The sequence below is a fragment of the Oryctolagus cuniculus genome, chromosome 5 (genome assembly GCF_051225735.1).
Source record: "Oryctolagus cuniculus isolate XC-2025 breed Fujian yellow rabbit chromosome 5, ASM5122573v1, whole genome shotgun sequence".
NCBI lineage: Eukaryota > Metazoa > Chordata > Mammalia > Lagomorpha > Leporidae > Oryctolagus > Oryctolagus cuniculus.
Genome location: NC_142871.1, coordinates 70,979,193 through 70,997,368, shown reverse-complemented (window position 1 = coordinate 70,997,368; position 18,176 = coordinate 70,979,193). Strand labels below are relative to the sequence as shown.

Here is an 18,176-nt window from a genome sequence, read left to right as displayed (position 1 = left end):
ATTTTTGAACCAAAAAGAACTTTTGCAGAAGAGTCTCTCCCTTTACCAAAAGGAAACCAGATTGCTGGTAATGAAAATTAAAAGGTTCTGTGGGATTATTAAAGGTAATAGATGTGGAATAAAATGTGCAATTGTTACAGTGTATCTATAGTAAGTAATTAAATACCTTCAGATTTTAGAAGCAAATATAATTTATGCTCTGTTATTATGGAATTACATAGTGTATTGATTATTACAGATTAGGGAAAAGGCAAGAGGAGGGCAGGATGATATAATAAACAGGATGGTGTGTACTGCCTGCAAGAAACATAACTATAAATATGCCAAGATAAGATGCTCAAAAGGAAACCACAGAATCAGGAGGCAATTTATTAGTGATTGGCATGACTAAATAGTAGCAAAATAACTTCAACTTGTATCAGAGTAGCCAGGACTAGTTCTATTAAAGTAGATATAAAATGTTATGGTATTTTCTAGTGAAGTCTGAAAATAAATTATATAAATTTAGTATTTATTCAATGAAGATAAGCCTAATAAGATTGCCACTATACTGCAGCAGAGTAGTCATGTGCAGAATCTTTGAAAATTAACTACAGAATCTCTTTACAATTTTTTTCAAAACAATTCTATTTGACCTCTCCTGTCCCAAGTAATACATAGTGATTTAAAAGTGACTGACCATTCATTGAGCAGCTATAATCTAATCTAATCAAGTCTAAAACACTCCCAAGGATATTTCATACCAGGAAGTGCTCATCTACTACTATAGACAAACGAGGTGATGGTAGTGAAGTAAAAATTATGCATGTTGGTGCAGGCGCTGTGGTGTAGTGGGTAAAGCCACAACCTGCAGTGCCAGCATCCCATATGGGCATCAGTTCAAGACCTGGCTGCCCCTCTTCCAATCTCGCTCTCCGCTATGGCCTGGAAAAGCAGTAAAAGATGGCCCAAGTCCTTGGGCCCCTGCACCCACATGTGGGACCCGGAGGAAACTCCTGGATCCTGGCTTCAGATCGTTGCAGCTCCGGCTGTTGCAGCCAACTAGGGAATGAACCAGTGGATCGAAGACCTCTCTCTCTGCCTCTCCTTCTCTCTCTGTGTAACTCTGACTTTCAAATAAAAATAAATATATCTTTAAAACAAATTATGCATGTTGCAAATGCTCATATAAGGGTAACTAAATAATCCCAAAAGTAGTGTTGCTGCTTGCCATTCATCAGACACCTGCTAGAACTTTTAGATATGCCTATTACATGAAAGTCAGAACAAAGCGCCTAATAAATAATATTGATAAAGTCATTAAATCACCATTTAACTAATAAGAGATAAAAGATGCTACCCAATGAGCTCAATTTTTCTCTGGAAATTGCCTATTCAAAATTTGATAGGAATTTACATGTTTAAAATATGCTAGTATGGAAACAGCAAAATGATTATATTTTTACTTTTGAGAAAAAAGGGGCAAAAGTAACTAAAATTAAATGCAATTGAAAGCTTCATTATTCAGTCAGTAAAAAGAATGTATTATATGTAGATTAACATATAAGAAAGAATTCACTGCTAATATGTCATTAACTACTGAAAGTATGCCTTTAAAGTTTAATTTCAAAAAATCTGTAATGAGCAAAATATACTGATAATAAGAAGAATTACAACTTTTCTCTGAATGGAGGAGAGAACTTCCACTTGCTTATGGCCCTGTCTAAATATGGACAGAGTTTGTAGACTCAAAAGGTTTCCATAGCCTTGGCAGCTCATGATGAGAGCCTTGAGTGATCACTGCCATCATAAATAAGAGTGTCAATTATTAAATCAACAATAGGAGTCACTGTACACTTACTCCTCATGTAGGATCTTTGTCCTTAGTGTGCTGTACATGGAGATTTAATGGTATAACTAGTACTCAAACAGTACTTTACACTTTGTGTTTCTGTGTGGGTGCAAACTGTTGAAATCTTTACTTAGTATATACTAAATTAATCTTCTGTATATAAAGATAATTGAAAATGAATCTTGATGAAGAATGGGATGGGAGAGGGAGTAGGAGGTAGGATGGGAGTGGGGGGTGGGAGGGCAAGTATGGGGAGAAGAACCACTATATTCCTAATGCTATACCTATGAAATTTGTATTTATTAAATAAAAGCTAAAAAAAGGTACAAGCAACCAAGAATAAAACAATCTTATAAATTCTTAATCTACTTGCCTTTTTCTTTACTAGAAAACTTTAATCTTCATAGTATCACACCAAGACTACTAGTCCCCTCACTTTCCTTTCTTCAACAACATTCATACTCTCATTTCCTGTTCAAAACACTTACTAGTTCTCCATGAAATAAACTTGAAACTTGCTGGGCTAGCAAGTATTCATCACCAGTGCTTTGTCAACAGTCTGTCTCCAAATATCACTCCTAGTACTCATTCAAGTAGATATACCCTCCCACGCACAGTAACAAGGTGTTCCTGTCTTTCCTCATAATCTGTCTTCCTTAAGTCCTCTCTCCACCCCTCAGTATCCTCATACCTGAATCCTACCTTCAAGGCCAGGCCAGCCACAAAACCTTAGTCAGCCAGGCCAGAGTGCCCACCACAGATACCTCCTATACAGCATTTATTCTTCTGTATATTTTATCACTTCAGCTACACTGCAAGCCTTAAGAACATTTCATATACCACTTATTTCTATACTAAGACCTTTTATCCAGTAACTACATGGCCAGATTAGCATCTTTCCACTGTAGGTACTCAGTGAGTGTGGGGAGCAGCTCGGACTAGACTAAGTTACTGGAATTAAGACTTATTCTATGCATCTGCTCTCCTCTGTGGGGAGCAGCTCGGACTAGACTAAGTTACTGGAATTAAGACTTATTCTATGCATCTGCTCTCCCACAATATGGCGCTGGGAGAGAAGTAAACAGCTTCCGCACAGCTGCCTCCAGTTCAACTAATAAACTGTAGGACTTGCTCCTGATTGGAGGAGAGCAGCGTACTCGGCGTGTGGGCAGCCGAGTTGGGATTGGCGGAGGAGGACTATAAAGGAGGAGAGAAACGGCATGCACCGGAAACATCTATGGGGAACATCTAAGGGGAACATCTATCCGAATAACACCTGTGCAGCCCCCGAGAGAGCCGGCCGGCGGTGTGCCGCTCCCCTGCGGAAGTGGGGAATGTGGCCAGGGGGAACTGCCCTTCCACGGAGGTGGAAGGGATAGTAGCCAACCCGGGAAGAACCAGCAGCAAACCCGGGGAGGGCCGAGCAGACGAAAGAACAGCGCAGGGTCCTGTGTTGCTCCTCCACGAAGAGGGGGAGCGACATAATGGTGCCGTGACTCGGATATGAAGCCTAGGCAGGGTTTAGTGTCGTTCCTCCATGAAGAGGGGGAGCGACAAGTGAGCATCTGCTAAGTCAAAAGAACTTAATAGCAATGAAGCATGAAAATTAAAAGTTAATTATTTCTTAATAATTGATTTTGACCAAAAAAGATTGAGAAGCTAATTTTTCCCTTAAAATTTCTGAGGATTTAGAATCCAAGATGGATGAGTTTGTTAGTGATGTTCTTCCTGCAAATACAATGAAGAAAATACCATAGATATAATGCTTTTCCAATGTGCCCCCAGAGGACACTCTCACCCATGATAATTTATTGCAAATACCTGTACATTGTCTGTCTATGTTAGTGGCTTCTCAAAACCAAGTGAATATGTTCCATTTCTGAGTTCTATGCATACATAGCCAACATAGTAAAAACTCAGTCAACAACTGATTTAGCACCATGATTATCTAAAGTAAACACAATTAAAGAAAACCTTTATGAGGCAAGTAAGTGTTAAGTAAACTTAATTTATGACTGTGTGATTTCAAATAGAACATATGGTTAAAATTCTAGGGACCACATTTAAACAAGTATTAGTTGAACAATAAGTACACAAACTTCAAGAGAAATCCTATGTGGATATACACGTATACATGATTTTTATATATCATAGACATTTCTTGAAGAAAGCACAATTTTGGAGAGGAAAATGAAATAAAGACAGATTTTTCTACTGTCCACTCATCTATATTGCTTTTTATTTTTTTTTTCAACTATGGATCACATATAACTTCCAAATTAACTCCTCCACACTGACACATATACCAGGAGTAGTGTAATGACATTTAAAACATTTTTTAAAAAAAGAATAGTCTACTATTTTTTTTTAATTTTTTTTTTTTTTTTGACAGGCAGAGTGGACAGTGAGAGAGAGAGACAGAGAGAAAGGTCTTCCTTTGCCGTTGGTTCACCCTCCAATGGCTGCCGTGGCCGGCGTGCTGCGGCCGGCGCACCACGCTGATCCGATGGCAGGAGCCAGGTGCTTCTCCTGGTCTCCCATGGGGTGCAGGGCCCAAGCACTTGGGCCATCCTCCACTGCACTCCCTGGCCACAGCAGAGAGCTGGCCTGGAAGAGGGGCAACCGGGACAGAATCCGGCGCCCCGACCGGGACTAGAACCTGGTGTGCCGGCGCCGCAAGGTGGAGGATTAGCCTAGTGAGCCGCAGCGCCGGCCCAAGAATAGTCTACTATTAGAGTCACCTAATAGATATTTTATATGTTAATAATAGATCATAAAAGAATATGGAGACTAAACAATGTAGTTTGAGATCTAACAGAGAAATTTTGTTTTTGTGGCTCAATTTTTGTATAACATTGGAAAAATTCCTCCTTAACTTAGTATTGCCTGATTTAATTTCTTTTGTCATCTATGTGTCCATCACTCCTACATATTTAAGGAGATAACTACCCAAAGGCATATTACATCAGCATTCCAAACAGTAAAAACAGCCAGTAAAATATTTTCCCAAGACATAAGAAAAGCTTTTCATTAGATGTTCAATAAAAAGAAGCATTTCCAACTCCACAGTGACCCTGACTCAGTCCTCAAAACAAACATTGAAGACATCTAGGCATCAAACATCTATTCTCCTCCCTTTTGTCACAGTGAAAAACAATTTGGTTTTCTATGGAAGATTTCAAAAGATGTGACCTCAGTCTCTTGGAGGCAGAGGCCATGTCCTTCTTTTTATAAAAACCCACTAAAAAAAAAAAAAAAAAAAAAAAAAAAAAAACACTAAAATAATCTATCAAATAGTAGCTTGTAAGTGATCACTGACTCAATGAACAACATTCTTCAAACAGTATACACTTGTAAACCAACAGAATAGCGCAGCTCAGTGGTACTTTGGAAATTTACATTCATTAAATAAAAGTTTTAAAAAAATACTTAAAAAAAGTAATTAAATAAGGGTTTGTGTATCCACTGGATTGCCATTTTTACTTTAAAAATACATTTAAAATATAAATGATAAATACCAATTTGATCAAAATAAATGACTCAGAAGCGAGGTGGGTTTGATACTAGCCCAGGAATCATCTCTTTATTTGCAGCAGTGAACTGCAAGAATTTTAACATGGTGCTTTTCAAAGAAAAAGGGGTATGAGGGGAAGGGGCCACAGGATATGGGAGTGAGGTCCCCAGTCCTACTCTACTTCTTTCAGGCCAGGAGAGTCATGCACACACCTTGACACATTCTAGCCTCTATATCTTAGTGACTGGTCAGAAAAAATACATATTTTCCTTTCAAGAATCAGGATTCCTCTTTATACTTTGCAGTATTTCTAGAATACCTCCTTTTGATCTCATATCTCACCACCTTGCCAACATGAGAAGAGAGTTGCTTTTCCTACCATTTCTGCCATCTGGAAAGCCCTCTCTACTTCATTCCTCCTCATAAATAATCAATCAGTGCTGAAAACTCATGGTGAAATGCATCCTTGATGTTTTGCCTCTACCCGTAATTTTCTTCTTCTTCAGTTGCTGTCCTAAGATTCAATTGTCCTGAATCAAGCTCTCATTTACCATACATTGTTATCTGACCACATCCATCATTCTAGCTAATTAATAATTCCTGGAGAAAAGAGAATTTAGGATTAACCTCCTTGGGGGAAAAAAGATACTTATGGTTCCAACAGCAACCCTCTACTTGGGGGAAAAAAAGATACTTATGGTTCCAACAGCAACTACAATCTCATGACCTTTACATAAACTCAGTAAACCATAATATCATTTCAAATTTTTATTAGCACAGTTATTTTAAAGGAAGAGGAGGAGAAAGAAGATAGTTTTAGAAAACCTTCCAGATGTATAGAAATTTTAAATTTATTAAAAGCAGATAATTACTTCCAGTTTTAATACTTCCTCAACCTTCAGATCAAACCAAGTCCCAAATAAAAAAAGTTGCAAAACATAAGTGCACTTACCTGAGGGTAGGGGGAAGTCCTCGATTTTGACTTTGAGCTGGAGAGCCGGGATTTGGCCCCCTTCCTGTTATCAGGCATGGTGGGTGTGGAGCTGCTGGCATAGGAGAAGGCTGGTTTGGAGGCTGAGATCTGATCCAGGGATAGCTGCAGCCCTTTGTATTCCGTATCTCTGCAGGATAGGATGACAAAACCCTTAATCAGCCACCACAGAAAAATGGATCCATGCATCCTCTCATCAGGTATGATAGTAACCCAGATTTGAAAGGGAAGCAAGCAAAAGTTAGACATATAACTGGTTTCAGTTATTCCACAATTGCCTAATTTTTAATTAATTTGTGTGAATGCAGCTGCCACAGTTATCAAATTATATGATACACTCATGTCTTTATTTAAAATGTATTTTAATTACCTTTATTGTGAGTAGAAAAATGAACCCATAATTCAATCATTCAATTTCTCAGTTTTTATGTCCTCACTGGTGAGATATGAATTACAAAACTTATTCAAAAGGGGTCCTACAGGGGGTGAATCCAGCAGACAGTGGCCAGCTGATGCTGACCTCTATTAAGCAGGATGTCTTCTATCAGCTGATCTGAGATCAGTCATTCTGGTAAACTTTCTAAACATTCTTATAGCTGTCTAACTAGTGAAACAAGACTTACAAATAGTTAAAAATCCCTTTCAACAGGCTAATTCTATCCCCTTAGGGGAGATAGATTTAACCACCAGTTCTTTCCATTCCTCCCTTCATTCAATAAACATTTATTGAACTCCTAATATATACCACATTTTATGCTATGTGGAGATGTGAGAATATATAAGACATCCATAACCCCTGCTCTTGCACAGAGTATTTTTGGGAGTAAATAAACAATAAACAAATAAAGGAACATAGCAATTGCATTCAGTGATGTGAAAGGGATAACAAGTCCATCTTTGGAAGTTCATTTCAAAGAATTTACTTGAGATATTTAGGGGCTAAGATAAGAGTCTTGACTCTGCTCACAGATATAATCTCTGCCCACTTCCAGGCAGTTATAAATCTTGTTTGACTCTGTTTTCATGAGAGGACATCAACCCTTCCCGGACAGTCAAAAAAAAATGTTTCAGAGTCTTCTTTATGAAGACTCAAGGAAGAATTTTCTCTAAGGTTCCAAAACTAGCTGAGCTGCTCTTGGGTAACTGATTTATTTTTATCTCATGAACACTAAATCATATAACTCATCATGTTACCTTTGTATGAGAAGTCAAAAAGCTCTGAGCCTTGAGTCTGATTTGTAATCATCTCTAGCAAATGTACCAAGCCCTCATGACAGATGTTTTTATAAAACTAACTTCACTGACTTTTATTTTTCCTTTCTTGAAATTCTCAAATAGCTTCTATTTTTTGGAATAATTTACATACATTTTTGAAATTCTTTGGATTAAGACCAGTATGTAGAATTTAACAAATTAATGAAATTATATGTATGTATATATGTATGGTGTGTCTATGTGATTGGCACATTCCATGAATCAACACATATTCATTTATCTTCTTATACTTTCACCCTTTTTGTTTTTCATTACAAGAATATGCAAAAGGAAAAGTATAATTCAGTATTTGGAAACTACAAAAAGAGTAGACTTTAAGTGTTCTTACTATAAAAATAATGATAAATATGTAAGGTAATACAAATGCTAAGAAGTTTGATTTAGCCATTTCCCAATGTATATATACATCAAAATATCATGTTGTATACCATAAACATATCAATTTTCACTTAACAAATTAAAAAAGGAAAACAATATAATTCAGGAAAGAAGTCCCTCAACTGAGTAAGAGAAATAACCAGCTAAAATGGTCCAAATAATGTCACTTTCACAAGCTATCCTGCAGTGATATATATCCCCAAATGACAATGACTTTTCATAAAATAGTTGGCTCCCTTTATCCACAGGTTTCACATCAGCAAATTCAACCAATTACAGATCAAAAATACTCGAAAATACTCGGGAAAAGATATTGCACCTCCACTTAACACATACAGCCTTTTTCCTTTCATTCTTCCCTAAACAATTCAAGAACTTTTACATACCATTTAAAATGTATTGGTTATTTTTTATTTTATTTAATTTATACAATTAATAATTAATACAATTAATAATTAATAATTTAAATTACCTAGAGGTAGTTCAAAGTATACAGGAGGATGTGCACCGAGTAAATATATATCATTTAGATAAGGGACTTCAGCATCCTCAGATTTTGATACCCACAGTGGGTCCTGAGGGATGACTATAATCTATTCACTCAATGAAATTTTTTTTAAAATCTTCTTGAGTTAAGAACTTAGCAGCTGGACATGCAATTTGTTTTTCAGCTGGTTGCATCGCTAGTCTCTTCACATCTCTAGCAGCTCCTTCTAATGACAATATAGTCTTAAACACTTCTCAGTCAGAAATTCAGTGTCCTCTAGAATGTGGCTCCCATTAATTTTTGTGACAGTATCTCAAAATTGTCCATCAGCCCCTTACTTCATCCAAATAGTTCTCCCCAAACAGAACTCACTTTGTTGACTCTCTCTCCTCCCTCAAAATAGGTCTATAAAATTTTTTTTGTAAAGAAACATCTTAAAGCCCACTCACAGCTCTATGAAGCCCTTCTTGACTACTCAAGTCATTCATTCATACATTCAATTCCTATTTGTTGAGTGTCTCCTCTGTGTGAGGCCTTGTTCTAGGGGCTGCAGAAAACATCAATGAACAGAAGGATCAAGTCTTTACCTCCCATAAAGGTACCAGGGCCAGTTACTGAGAGTAGTTGGGAGGGGTCCAGAAACTATCTTTTTTTCTCCTCTAATCTTTTTCAAGTGACTATGTCTTGTCCTAGTGGGTTCTAAGTTTTTAGAGAATGAGAGTCAAGATGATGTTATTATATTCCCAAGGCTATTTGCATGGTATTCATGTAATATAACAAGGATGCAATTAAAGTATTATTTTCCCCAAAGAGTAAAAATAACTTGCAACCCAATCGCCTTTCTCTATTGGAAAAGACTTTAATGGTCTGTGAGTCCTCTGATCCTCTAGCCCTTAGACAACAGTGAGTAGCCAAGCACTGTATCCTGACAGGTGGGCAAGCCTCTACCCTTGGGCATCTCCTGTGTCAAATACACTTTTTCTCACTATACAGCAGAGCATTCATTCAATCACTGCCTGGCAGAACCTAGTCTAAGAATCAAAATCATGCACTCCTGAAAATGCGGCTGAACAATTTTGTAATCCCATTCCTAATGAAACATTTCAGCACAGGGATTTCATGGCTATAAGCAGGGAGTAAACAAGGACTCATTTTTCTCTTGCACACTTTCAGTTCCCTGATGGTTTACAATCCAACTATTGAAAAAGTCTTACCAAAAACTTGACAAAGCTTCCAATGACAAAAATACTCCAAATTAAACAGGCTAAAGTAAAATTTTAAAAGCAATAAATGGCTTAAAATTCTACAAATTTACACAAAGTCATAATAAATATAAGAAGAGTTCTACAAATACTCTTGATAAATTAATAAAAATAATGATGCTGTTGTATGTAACAAAAAAATGTAGGCAGATATTTGGCTTAGTTGTTAAAATGCTGCTTAGGGCACCCACACCCATATCAGAGTCCCCAAGTTTAAGTTCCAATTCCATTCCTCATTCCAGCTTCCTGCTAATGCAGCCCCTCAGAGGCAGCAGGCAATGTCTCAAGTATTTAGGTCCCAACCACACGGGAGACCCAGACTGAGTTCTTGATGCTCGGCTTCAACTTTGCCTTACCTTGGCTATTGCAAGGATTTCAGGAGAGAACCAAGGAACATGAGATCTCTGTCTGCCTTTCAAATGAATAAAATAAGTAAATATATATATATATATATAGGATATATATTTATATAATTCACCAGAAAATAGTTTAAAGATTTTGTTTATTTTGAAAGGTAGAGTTACAGAGAGAGAGAGGAAGAGACAAAGATTTTCCATTCGCTGGTTCACTCCCCGATAGCCACAATGGCCAGAGCTGGGCCAATCCAAAGCCAGGAGCCAGAAGCTTCTTCCAGATTTCCCACATGGGTGCAGGAATCCATGCACTGGGGCCAAGTTCTACTGCTTTCCCATCCCATAGCAGAAAGCTGGATTGGAGGAGGAGCAGCGTGACTGAAACCAGCGCCCATATGGGGTGCCAGTGCTTCAGGCAGAGGCTTAGCCCACAGTGCCACAGCACTGGCTCCAATTCATCAAAATTTAATAGAAGACCATGAAGTCTAGTAAACCAGAGTTTAAGACAATCTCTATTCTTCATACTCTTTGTTGAACTCTTTTACCCAGTATAGGATTAACTATACAATCATTAAGTAAACTGAAAATAGATCTTTGTAAAAATTAAGACTGTGTGAGAGGGAGAAGGAAGGGTTGGAGCGTGGGTGGGAGGGAAGGTGTGGGGGGGGGGGAATGTCACTATGTTCCTAAATCTGTATATATGAAATATATGAAAGTTTTATAATTTAAATAAAATTTAAAAAAGAAAATCTCTGCCTCTTACTGTGTAACAGCACATCTGGGCCTCATATTATATGAGAAACTGACAGCACAGTACCCAGAACATAGTAAATGCTCAAAATATAATATTATTTCTTAACTTCCAAACTCTGCGGCACTTGTACAGTCTGCTTATGCTGTTACAAGTCATACTTACACTGTATATCTTTGTACCCTTTTAATTTTCTGTTACTTTTTAGTCTCTAAACTCTTATTGCAGTATGGCCAAAATACTTATTAAAGTAAGTTCCTTATTAAATCAGCAAATGAGGGTCTTACAGCAACACAGTCACTCTGAAAGGAAATCAGTCCTCTTGTTTCTTAGCTCAAAATTCGAATAGCTCAAAAGATACGTTAGGATGAAAAGCACAATAAAAATGCCCACTTAAAGACATTTCAAGTACGGTTGATGTGCTGCCAAGAGCAGCTCTGAATGGCAGATTCACTAGGAACAAAGCATTTGTTTTACTTTTAGAATTCTATTAAGTTGAGCATTTCATTTGTATAGTTTAAAGGGCTGGATGCTGATGGGAATCACATTATGAGTTCCATTTCCCTCCTCCAAACTCAGACACAAAGAAGAATCTGGCCCTGCTTCTCTCTTTCCATGGGTGAAGCTCATTCTGGTATCATGCATGTTCTCAAAGTTAAGTGCATGTTTAATAAAGCCATTTGTTTAATGCTTCACCTTAGAGCAAGACAAAATACTCATTTGCAAAGAACATAGACTTTAACATGAGTGTGGTAAGGATTTTTATTTAGCTGACTTTAATAAATGAAGGACATAGCACTCCTCTACAGCTATAGCCCACAGACCTTGTTTGGGGCTCCATAGATAACCCTATCCTAGGCAGTCATGCTGATCTTCCAGACATGATTGGCATATCGAAAGGGGATGTGTGGCATGTGTCATTTGGCATGTTCTTCAAAAGGCTATTGAGAACAATTTACATTTGAGTATTTTTTTTCCTTTTAATGATTTGTACAAGAGCTTCAGGCATCCTCAGGCACCTCAGCCCTAAAAGCAAAGTGAAATGGGCAATTTGCTATCACTAGGACTTGCAGCTTGTCAATCTCACTCATATTTGCACAGACCAAAGTAATCCTCTTATTTCATTAAGGACAGTCAGAAATCATTCAATTTGCAGAATTAACCATCTGAGTCTACTTTAAACTTTATAATAGTCATGTACATATTTGGAATAACTCAAATTTCAATAGAAAAATTGGGGCCATTTTTGCATCATTGCCCTTCTCTTAAGCAATATGCCACAAGCACTCATTAGGTCAATACCAACTTCCTATATGGGAAGCCAAGTGTAATATTCTTGCAAAGCTGATGGAAGGTGCCTTCACCAGTAGAAGGTACTATCAGCCTCATAGAAAAACACTGATAGTATTTCTATTATTTCAGCTGGGAGAGTGGTCTCCATAATTCCAATAGCTGCACTAACATATTTACAATCTTCAAATGAACTGGAATGAGTGTAAGAAAAGCAATCAACAGTATTTTATCAGTTGGGTCAAAATTCTTTGAAAGAATTTATTCCTTCAATTGCACTACAGCAATTTCCACTCTCATTTTAAACTGAATTTTTGCTTCCATCATGTCAATTTTGAATCTATTGGCCATTCTGGAGCCCTTTTGTTAACTTTATGCTATGTGGCAATTCTTAAAAGATGTTGCCAGATTTCCCAATTGAGTTTTTTTCAAACAGCTGAAGGTGATCAAATTACCCAGAAAAACGTGGAAACAAAGACATACAATTGATTTGGCTCCAAAGGCGCTGATTGAAATAAGCAGAGGATTGCATTAAACCGTGATCGGATTAAGTGGGAATGACTGTGCCTTACACTAAACTTTTTAATTGGATTCTAGAGTCACTGTTACACGAAGTGCATGACCTTCTTTATATTCTGGCAGAGTTACTGCCTGGCCATTGGGTAAACCTCCACATCACAGAGACCTGCTTTATGTTTCATTTTCTGGCTCCTAGGGAGCCCAGCAGAGAGAGCTGATAAGGAGGATTCCACACTGTGAGGGGCTCACAGACTAAAACAATCTGCTGGGAAATTAGGCTAAGGCGCCCTTGGAAATGTAATAGTCTCACACTAATAAGTAGATTTCTGTGTGCTCCTTATAGTTTTCTCCATTTGATTTGGCAAATTTAGTGGGTTCACCAAAAGTCTTTGATTTTTACATAAACATACATAAACATTACCTCTGCCTAGAAACCATCTTTCTCCATTTGGAAGGTTTCAGATCACATGCTATGGCAGGATGGCACCACAAGGGTAAAGAATAGCTTAGGCACAAAATTTACTATCACACTGGGATTTCAGGAAGGAAAGACACAGATGTAATCAAGAGGCAAATAGAAATTACAAAAAAATAAGGCAAGAAACTGCAACACGCTGATAAGCTATGCCATGTCAGCCATTCTCATAGCAGAGATTGTGTAGTATCTTCATACCAATCTGTGAAGCATGTTGGAAAATAGCTAATTCCAGGCCTGCCACTGCAACGCATCTGAATTTGCTTCCACACCCTACAAGCCAGTGATTTTCCCCAACCGTATACCACTCACTACCCTTACATTCATTTGACACTTCCAATTTGCTGTCTCACAGTGTGGTAAACAAATGGCATATCTTGACAAACACCTCCTAAATTCCGTTTCTTAGAACAGCCTTTATCTATGTTCTCATAAGAGTATCTTGCATAGAACTGGCATTCATTTGAATGTAATTAACAAATAATTTTCATTACAATAAATTTTCACTCATCTCAAATCCAAGTGATCAAAATTTCACAAAACTGGCAAATCATTTCAGGTAAATGAGAAACAGGTACCTGCTAAGTAAGCAAGTTTACATGACAGATTTTTTTTAAGATTTACTTACTTACTTGAAGGGAAATAGAGAAAGAGAGAGATCTTCCATCTACTGGTTCACTTCCCAAATGGCCACAATGGCCAGGTCCAGGCCAAGCCAAAACCAGGAGCCCAGAACTCTATTCCAGACTCCCACATGGGTGCAGGGCTCCAAGCACTTGGGGCATCTTCTGCTGTTTTCCCAGGCACATTAGCAGGGAGCTTGATTGGAAGTAGAGTAGCTGGAACTCAAACTTGTGCCCATATGGGATGCCAGCATTGCAGGCAGCCACCTAACCAGCTGCACCACTATGTATGCCCCAATATGAAAGATTTTTAATTCCTGGATCCTGGCTTCAATTTGGACCAGACTGCTGTTGCAGGCATTTGCGGAGTGAATCAGTGAATGAGGGATCTCTCCCTCTTTTTTTAAGATTTTATTTATTTATTTGAGAGATAGATTTACAGACAGTGAGAGGGAGAGACAGAGAGAAAGATCTTCTATCTCCTGGTTCATTCCCCAGATGGCCATTGCCGCCAGAGCTGGGAGATTTGAAGCCAGGAGCTTCTTCTGGGTCTCCCACATGGGTACAGGGGCCCAAGCACTTGGGCCATCTTCTACTGCTTTCCCAGGCCATAGCAGAGAGCTGGATCGGAAGAGGAGCAGCTGGGACTAGAACTGGCATCCACATGGGATACAGCCAGAGGATTAACCTACAACACCACAGCCAAGATCTCTCCTTCTTCCTCCCCTCCCCTTTGGCCTCTCCTTGGTCTCTCTGCCTTTCAGATAAATAAAATTTTAAAGAGAACACTTCCTATACATAAAATAGATAAGTAATGGGGGATTCTAGCACCTCATATTCTAGCATCTCATATTTGGTTGACACTTCAGTCTCATAGGAACAGCTTTCTCACCTGGTTATTTTGATCTTCAACAAAGCTGACTGCTACCCTTAAAATGTCCTCTGCTAGAGTAGGGGAAAGGAGTACACTTCCTAATTTCAGTTCCACACAAACTCTAGGAAGAGGGAAGATCTCTGTAACTGGGCAATTTAGACTCCATATTCAACACGAAAGGCTCTCCAAATGCCTCACAGGGCCTCATGTGGGAAGACCCCAAATGACCAAACCTCATGGCACTGTTGGAAGCTATGTGCTTTTCTGCACAATATTAAGGTATTGTAGATTATAGAAAAGTAGAACCTCAGACTTTAAACACTCAAAAAAGGACACAGCAAAAATGATGATATGATGCAATGTTTTCAAATACACAAATCTTCATTTGTTTAATTTAAATATTGTTAAAGTTGTCCTATAACATTTATTCCTGATTAAACCTCTTCTAGATAGTTAATCATTAATGGTTTCTTTATTTTTGCTGTGCAAACAGTTCATTCATACTTATGACATATGAAATTTCAGAGACATGTTCTTTAATTAGATTCATTTATTTCTAATCTCCTTAAGCCCTTACAACTGTAGTGTTTGACTAAATATACATTAAACTCTATTATTTAAGTGAAAAAAATAAATTTGAGATATATTTTAGTAATGAAAATTCACAATTTATTAAAATTTCTATCATCATCATCCTCATTTTCCTCTGTATTCAGACATTATTTTAAATATCCCAGTAGATAAGTTGTGCTTAAACAACATAAGTTCTGAATTCTTGCAAGAGACTTTGGATTGCCCACTGAAATGCCGTAATTTTCATTGTCTCTATCTTTGGAGTCAGAGAGCTTATATAATACTATGTAGACTATATAGTTATCAATGGAGCCTAAAAACAGAATAGACAACATCTGCTTTCATGTTTTCTAGCGCTAGAGAATCTTCCCTGGACCTCATGAAGATGGCTCAACAGCATCTTCTGGCTGATGCTGAAAATCTACTTATTTAGTTGACTTTAGACAGATGGCCCAGAAAAAGATAATAGTCTATAACTCATTTGTTAACTTTCATTGATTCAGTTTATCAACTGCATTCCCTAAAGCAGTGGTTCTCAAACTTCAGCATCAGACACCCTTTGTTAAAACACAATTTTTAAAACATAGCCTGCTTAGCTCCACCCTTCATAGTTTCTCACTTGTGGTCTAGGGTAGAACCCAGCACTTTGGATTTTTTAAAATTCATTTACTTTTAATTACTTGAAATACAGAGAGACAGAGACAAACTGATAGAGAAAAATCCCTCATTCACTGATTCATTCCCCTAAATGTCGCTCCCCCTCTTCGTGGAGGAACGACACAGGACCCTGCGCTGTTCTTTCGTCTGCTCGGCCCTCCCCGGGTTTGCTGCTGGTTCTTCCCGGGTTGGCTACTATCCCTTCCACCTCTGTGGAAGGGCAGTTCCCCCTGGCCACATTCCCCACTTCTGCAGGGGAGTGGCACACCGCCGGCCGGCTCTCTGGGGGCTGCACGGGTGTCCTTCAGCTAGATGTTCCCCTTAGATGTTCCCCCATAGATGTTCCTGGTGCATGCCGTCTCTCTCCTCCTTTATAGTCCTCCTCCGCCAATCCTAACTCGGCTGCCCACACACCGAGTACGCTGCTCTCCAATCAGGAGCAAGTCCTACAGTTTATTGGCTGAACTGGAGGCACCTGCGTAGAAGCTGTTTTCTCCTCTCCCAACGCCATATTGTGGGAGAGCAGATGCATAGAATAAGTCTTAATTCCAGTAACTCAGTCTAGTCCGGGTTGCTCCCCACACTAAATGCCCACAACAGCGGAGCTGGGCCAGGCCAAAGCCAGGATCTGAGAACTCAATCCAGGTTTCCCAAGTGGGTGGCATGGATTCAAGCACTTGAGCCATCACCGTCACCTGCCAGGGTACACATTGGCTGGAACCTAGAATCAGAAACAGGCCAGGCAGGAATCCAACTCAGAGATTCCAACATGGGATGAGGATACAGCAAGTGACCATTTAATCACTACAAACACTCCAACATGTAGCTTCAAACAAGCTTCTAGGTGATTCTGATGCTGCAGTCATGAGCCATACTTTAAAGATTAGAGCAGTTATTCTGTGGGATGAGAAAAACTAAAGGAGTCAGGTGAAAGGGGCCCACAAAGAACTTTGGAAACCATTGAAAAGGGAAGGAATATTCAAAAGACAGAACTCAAGCTTCACACTTGCCCTGATGGCTAACCTCACAGTATTATCTTCCACTGAATTATCCCCCCCACCACAGCTGTTTGCTTTCTCTCAGCTTCCTTTTAGGCACTCCTATTCCTGCAGACCCTAAAACATTACAGAGTCACTTGGTTCTATCTTCAGGTCGCTTCTATTTTCTATTAACAGCTACTCTCTGGTGTTATTCACTCCACTGGGTTGAAATTCCAGATACTGATATCCAGTCTCTAGCCCAGACTTTCCTACTCCACAGACACCCAAAATCAATTATCTATGTGACGTTTCCACTCTGGAAAACAAGCATTTCAAAGCTAAGAATATCCATAAACAACCCCTGTTAGAACCTATTAGGCCACTGAGGCCTGATAGAACCTCTTAGGTCCCTGGGACATTCCAAACTGCTAAGACAATGCATTATAAGTTTCACCAAGGAGCCTTTCTGCATGGACCCCACACACCTTAACAGGGTCCATGTAGCACTCTGCACCTCCCCCAACAAGCAGCTTAAGAAAGGACTCTGCCTACTGTTCAGATGGAATGAAGTCTGGCTTCAAACCCCCTGCCCTCTGTCTGGGCAGGCTCAGCTCCACTCTGTTCACCCTCTTCTTTGTCCCCCCTAAAATGAAGTCTTCTCCACTTTAACCGCTTCTTCACCTTCTTTGAACCCTAAAATCCTAAACTCTAACATTTGGTTCTGAAACCCAAGATGAAGAAAAATTGTTCCTTTGACACGCTATATCAGTCACAAACTTGGGAAGCAAGACAAGTTCTTTCAAGTCCCATCCAGAGGACCTTGCCATAGTTAATGCTCACTGGGTCTGGAAATCCTAGTGGTAAGTCAGGGTCCCTCCCCAGCCTTGGGAACTGTTCTTTCTGACCTGAGTTTCTCTAACTTCAAGGATGCTTGAGGTTATGAGTTTGTCTCCCATTTTTAAGGCAGAGATTTCAAGGATGCTCATCTCTCTTCCTCCTCCTCTTATTTTTGACTCTAAATAATTCACCTGCACTCCCTTTCCACATGGAAAACTCACACTCATGACTGCCTAAGGATTCGACCCTTGGTGTCTCCTCCACATCTGTTTCTGTAATTTGGTTTGACCACAATATCTCCAGATTCTCTAGGACCAACACAACCTCATCTGCAATGCAAGATAGTCTGAGGTTCCCCATCTCCAGGCATTTCCCTTTCTCCATATCTGCCCTTCATTCTCTCACATATCTGATTCTCCTCCTTAGGAAAAAAAGTCAGGAATTCTAACTCCTGAGTCTAAAGCCCCAGCTTGACTTTGATCCTACCAACCAGTCCTCTCCACCTA

The 18,176-nt window shown here is 39.0% G+C and overlaps 1 protein-coding gene across 4 annotated transcripts in view; it reads right to left on the bottom strand.

The window, feature by feature from the left end:
- SIM1 (SIM bHLH transcription factor 1) overlaps nt 1–18,176 on the bottom strand; it is an 81,452-nt gene that overhangs the window by 27,774 nt on the left and 35,502 nt on the right. For all 4 annotated transcript variants that reach the window (XM_008263315.5, XM_089332821.1, XM_089332819.1 and 1 more), the window contains one exon: nt 6,298–6,466. In XM_008263315.5, the coding sequence (XP_008261537.3) occupies nt 6,298–6,466 (169 nt within the window). The remainder of the gene's footprint in view (nt 1–6,297; nt 6,467–18,176) is intronic.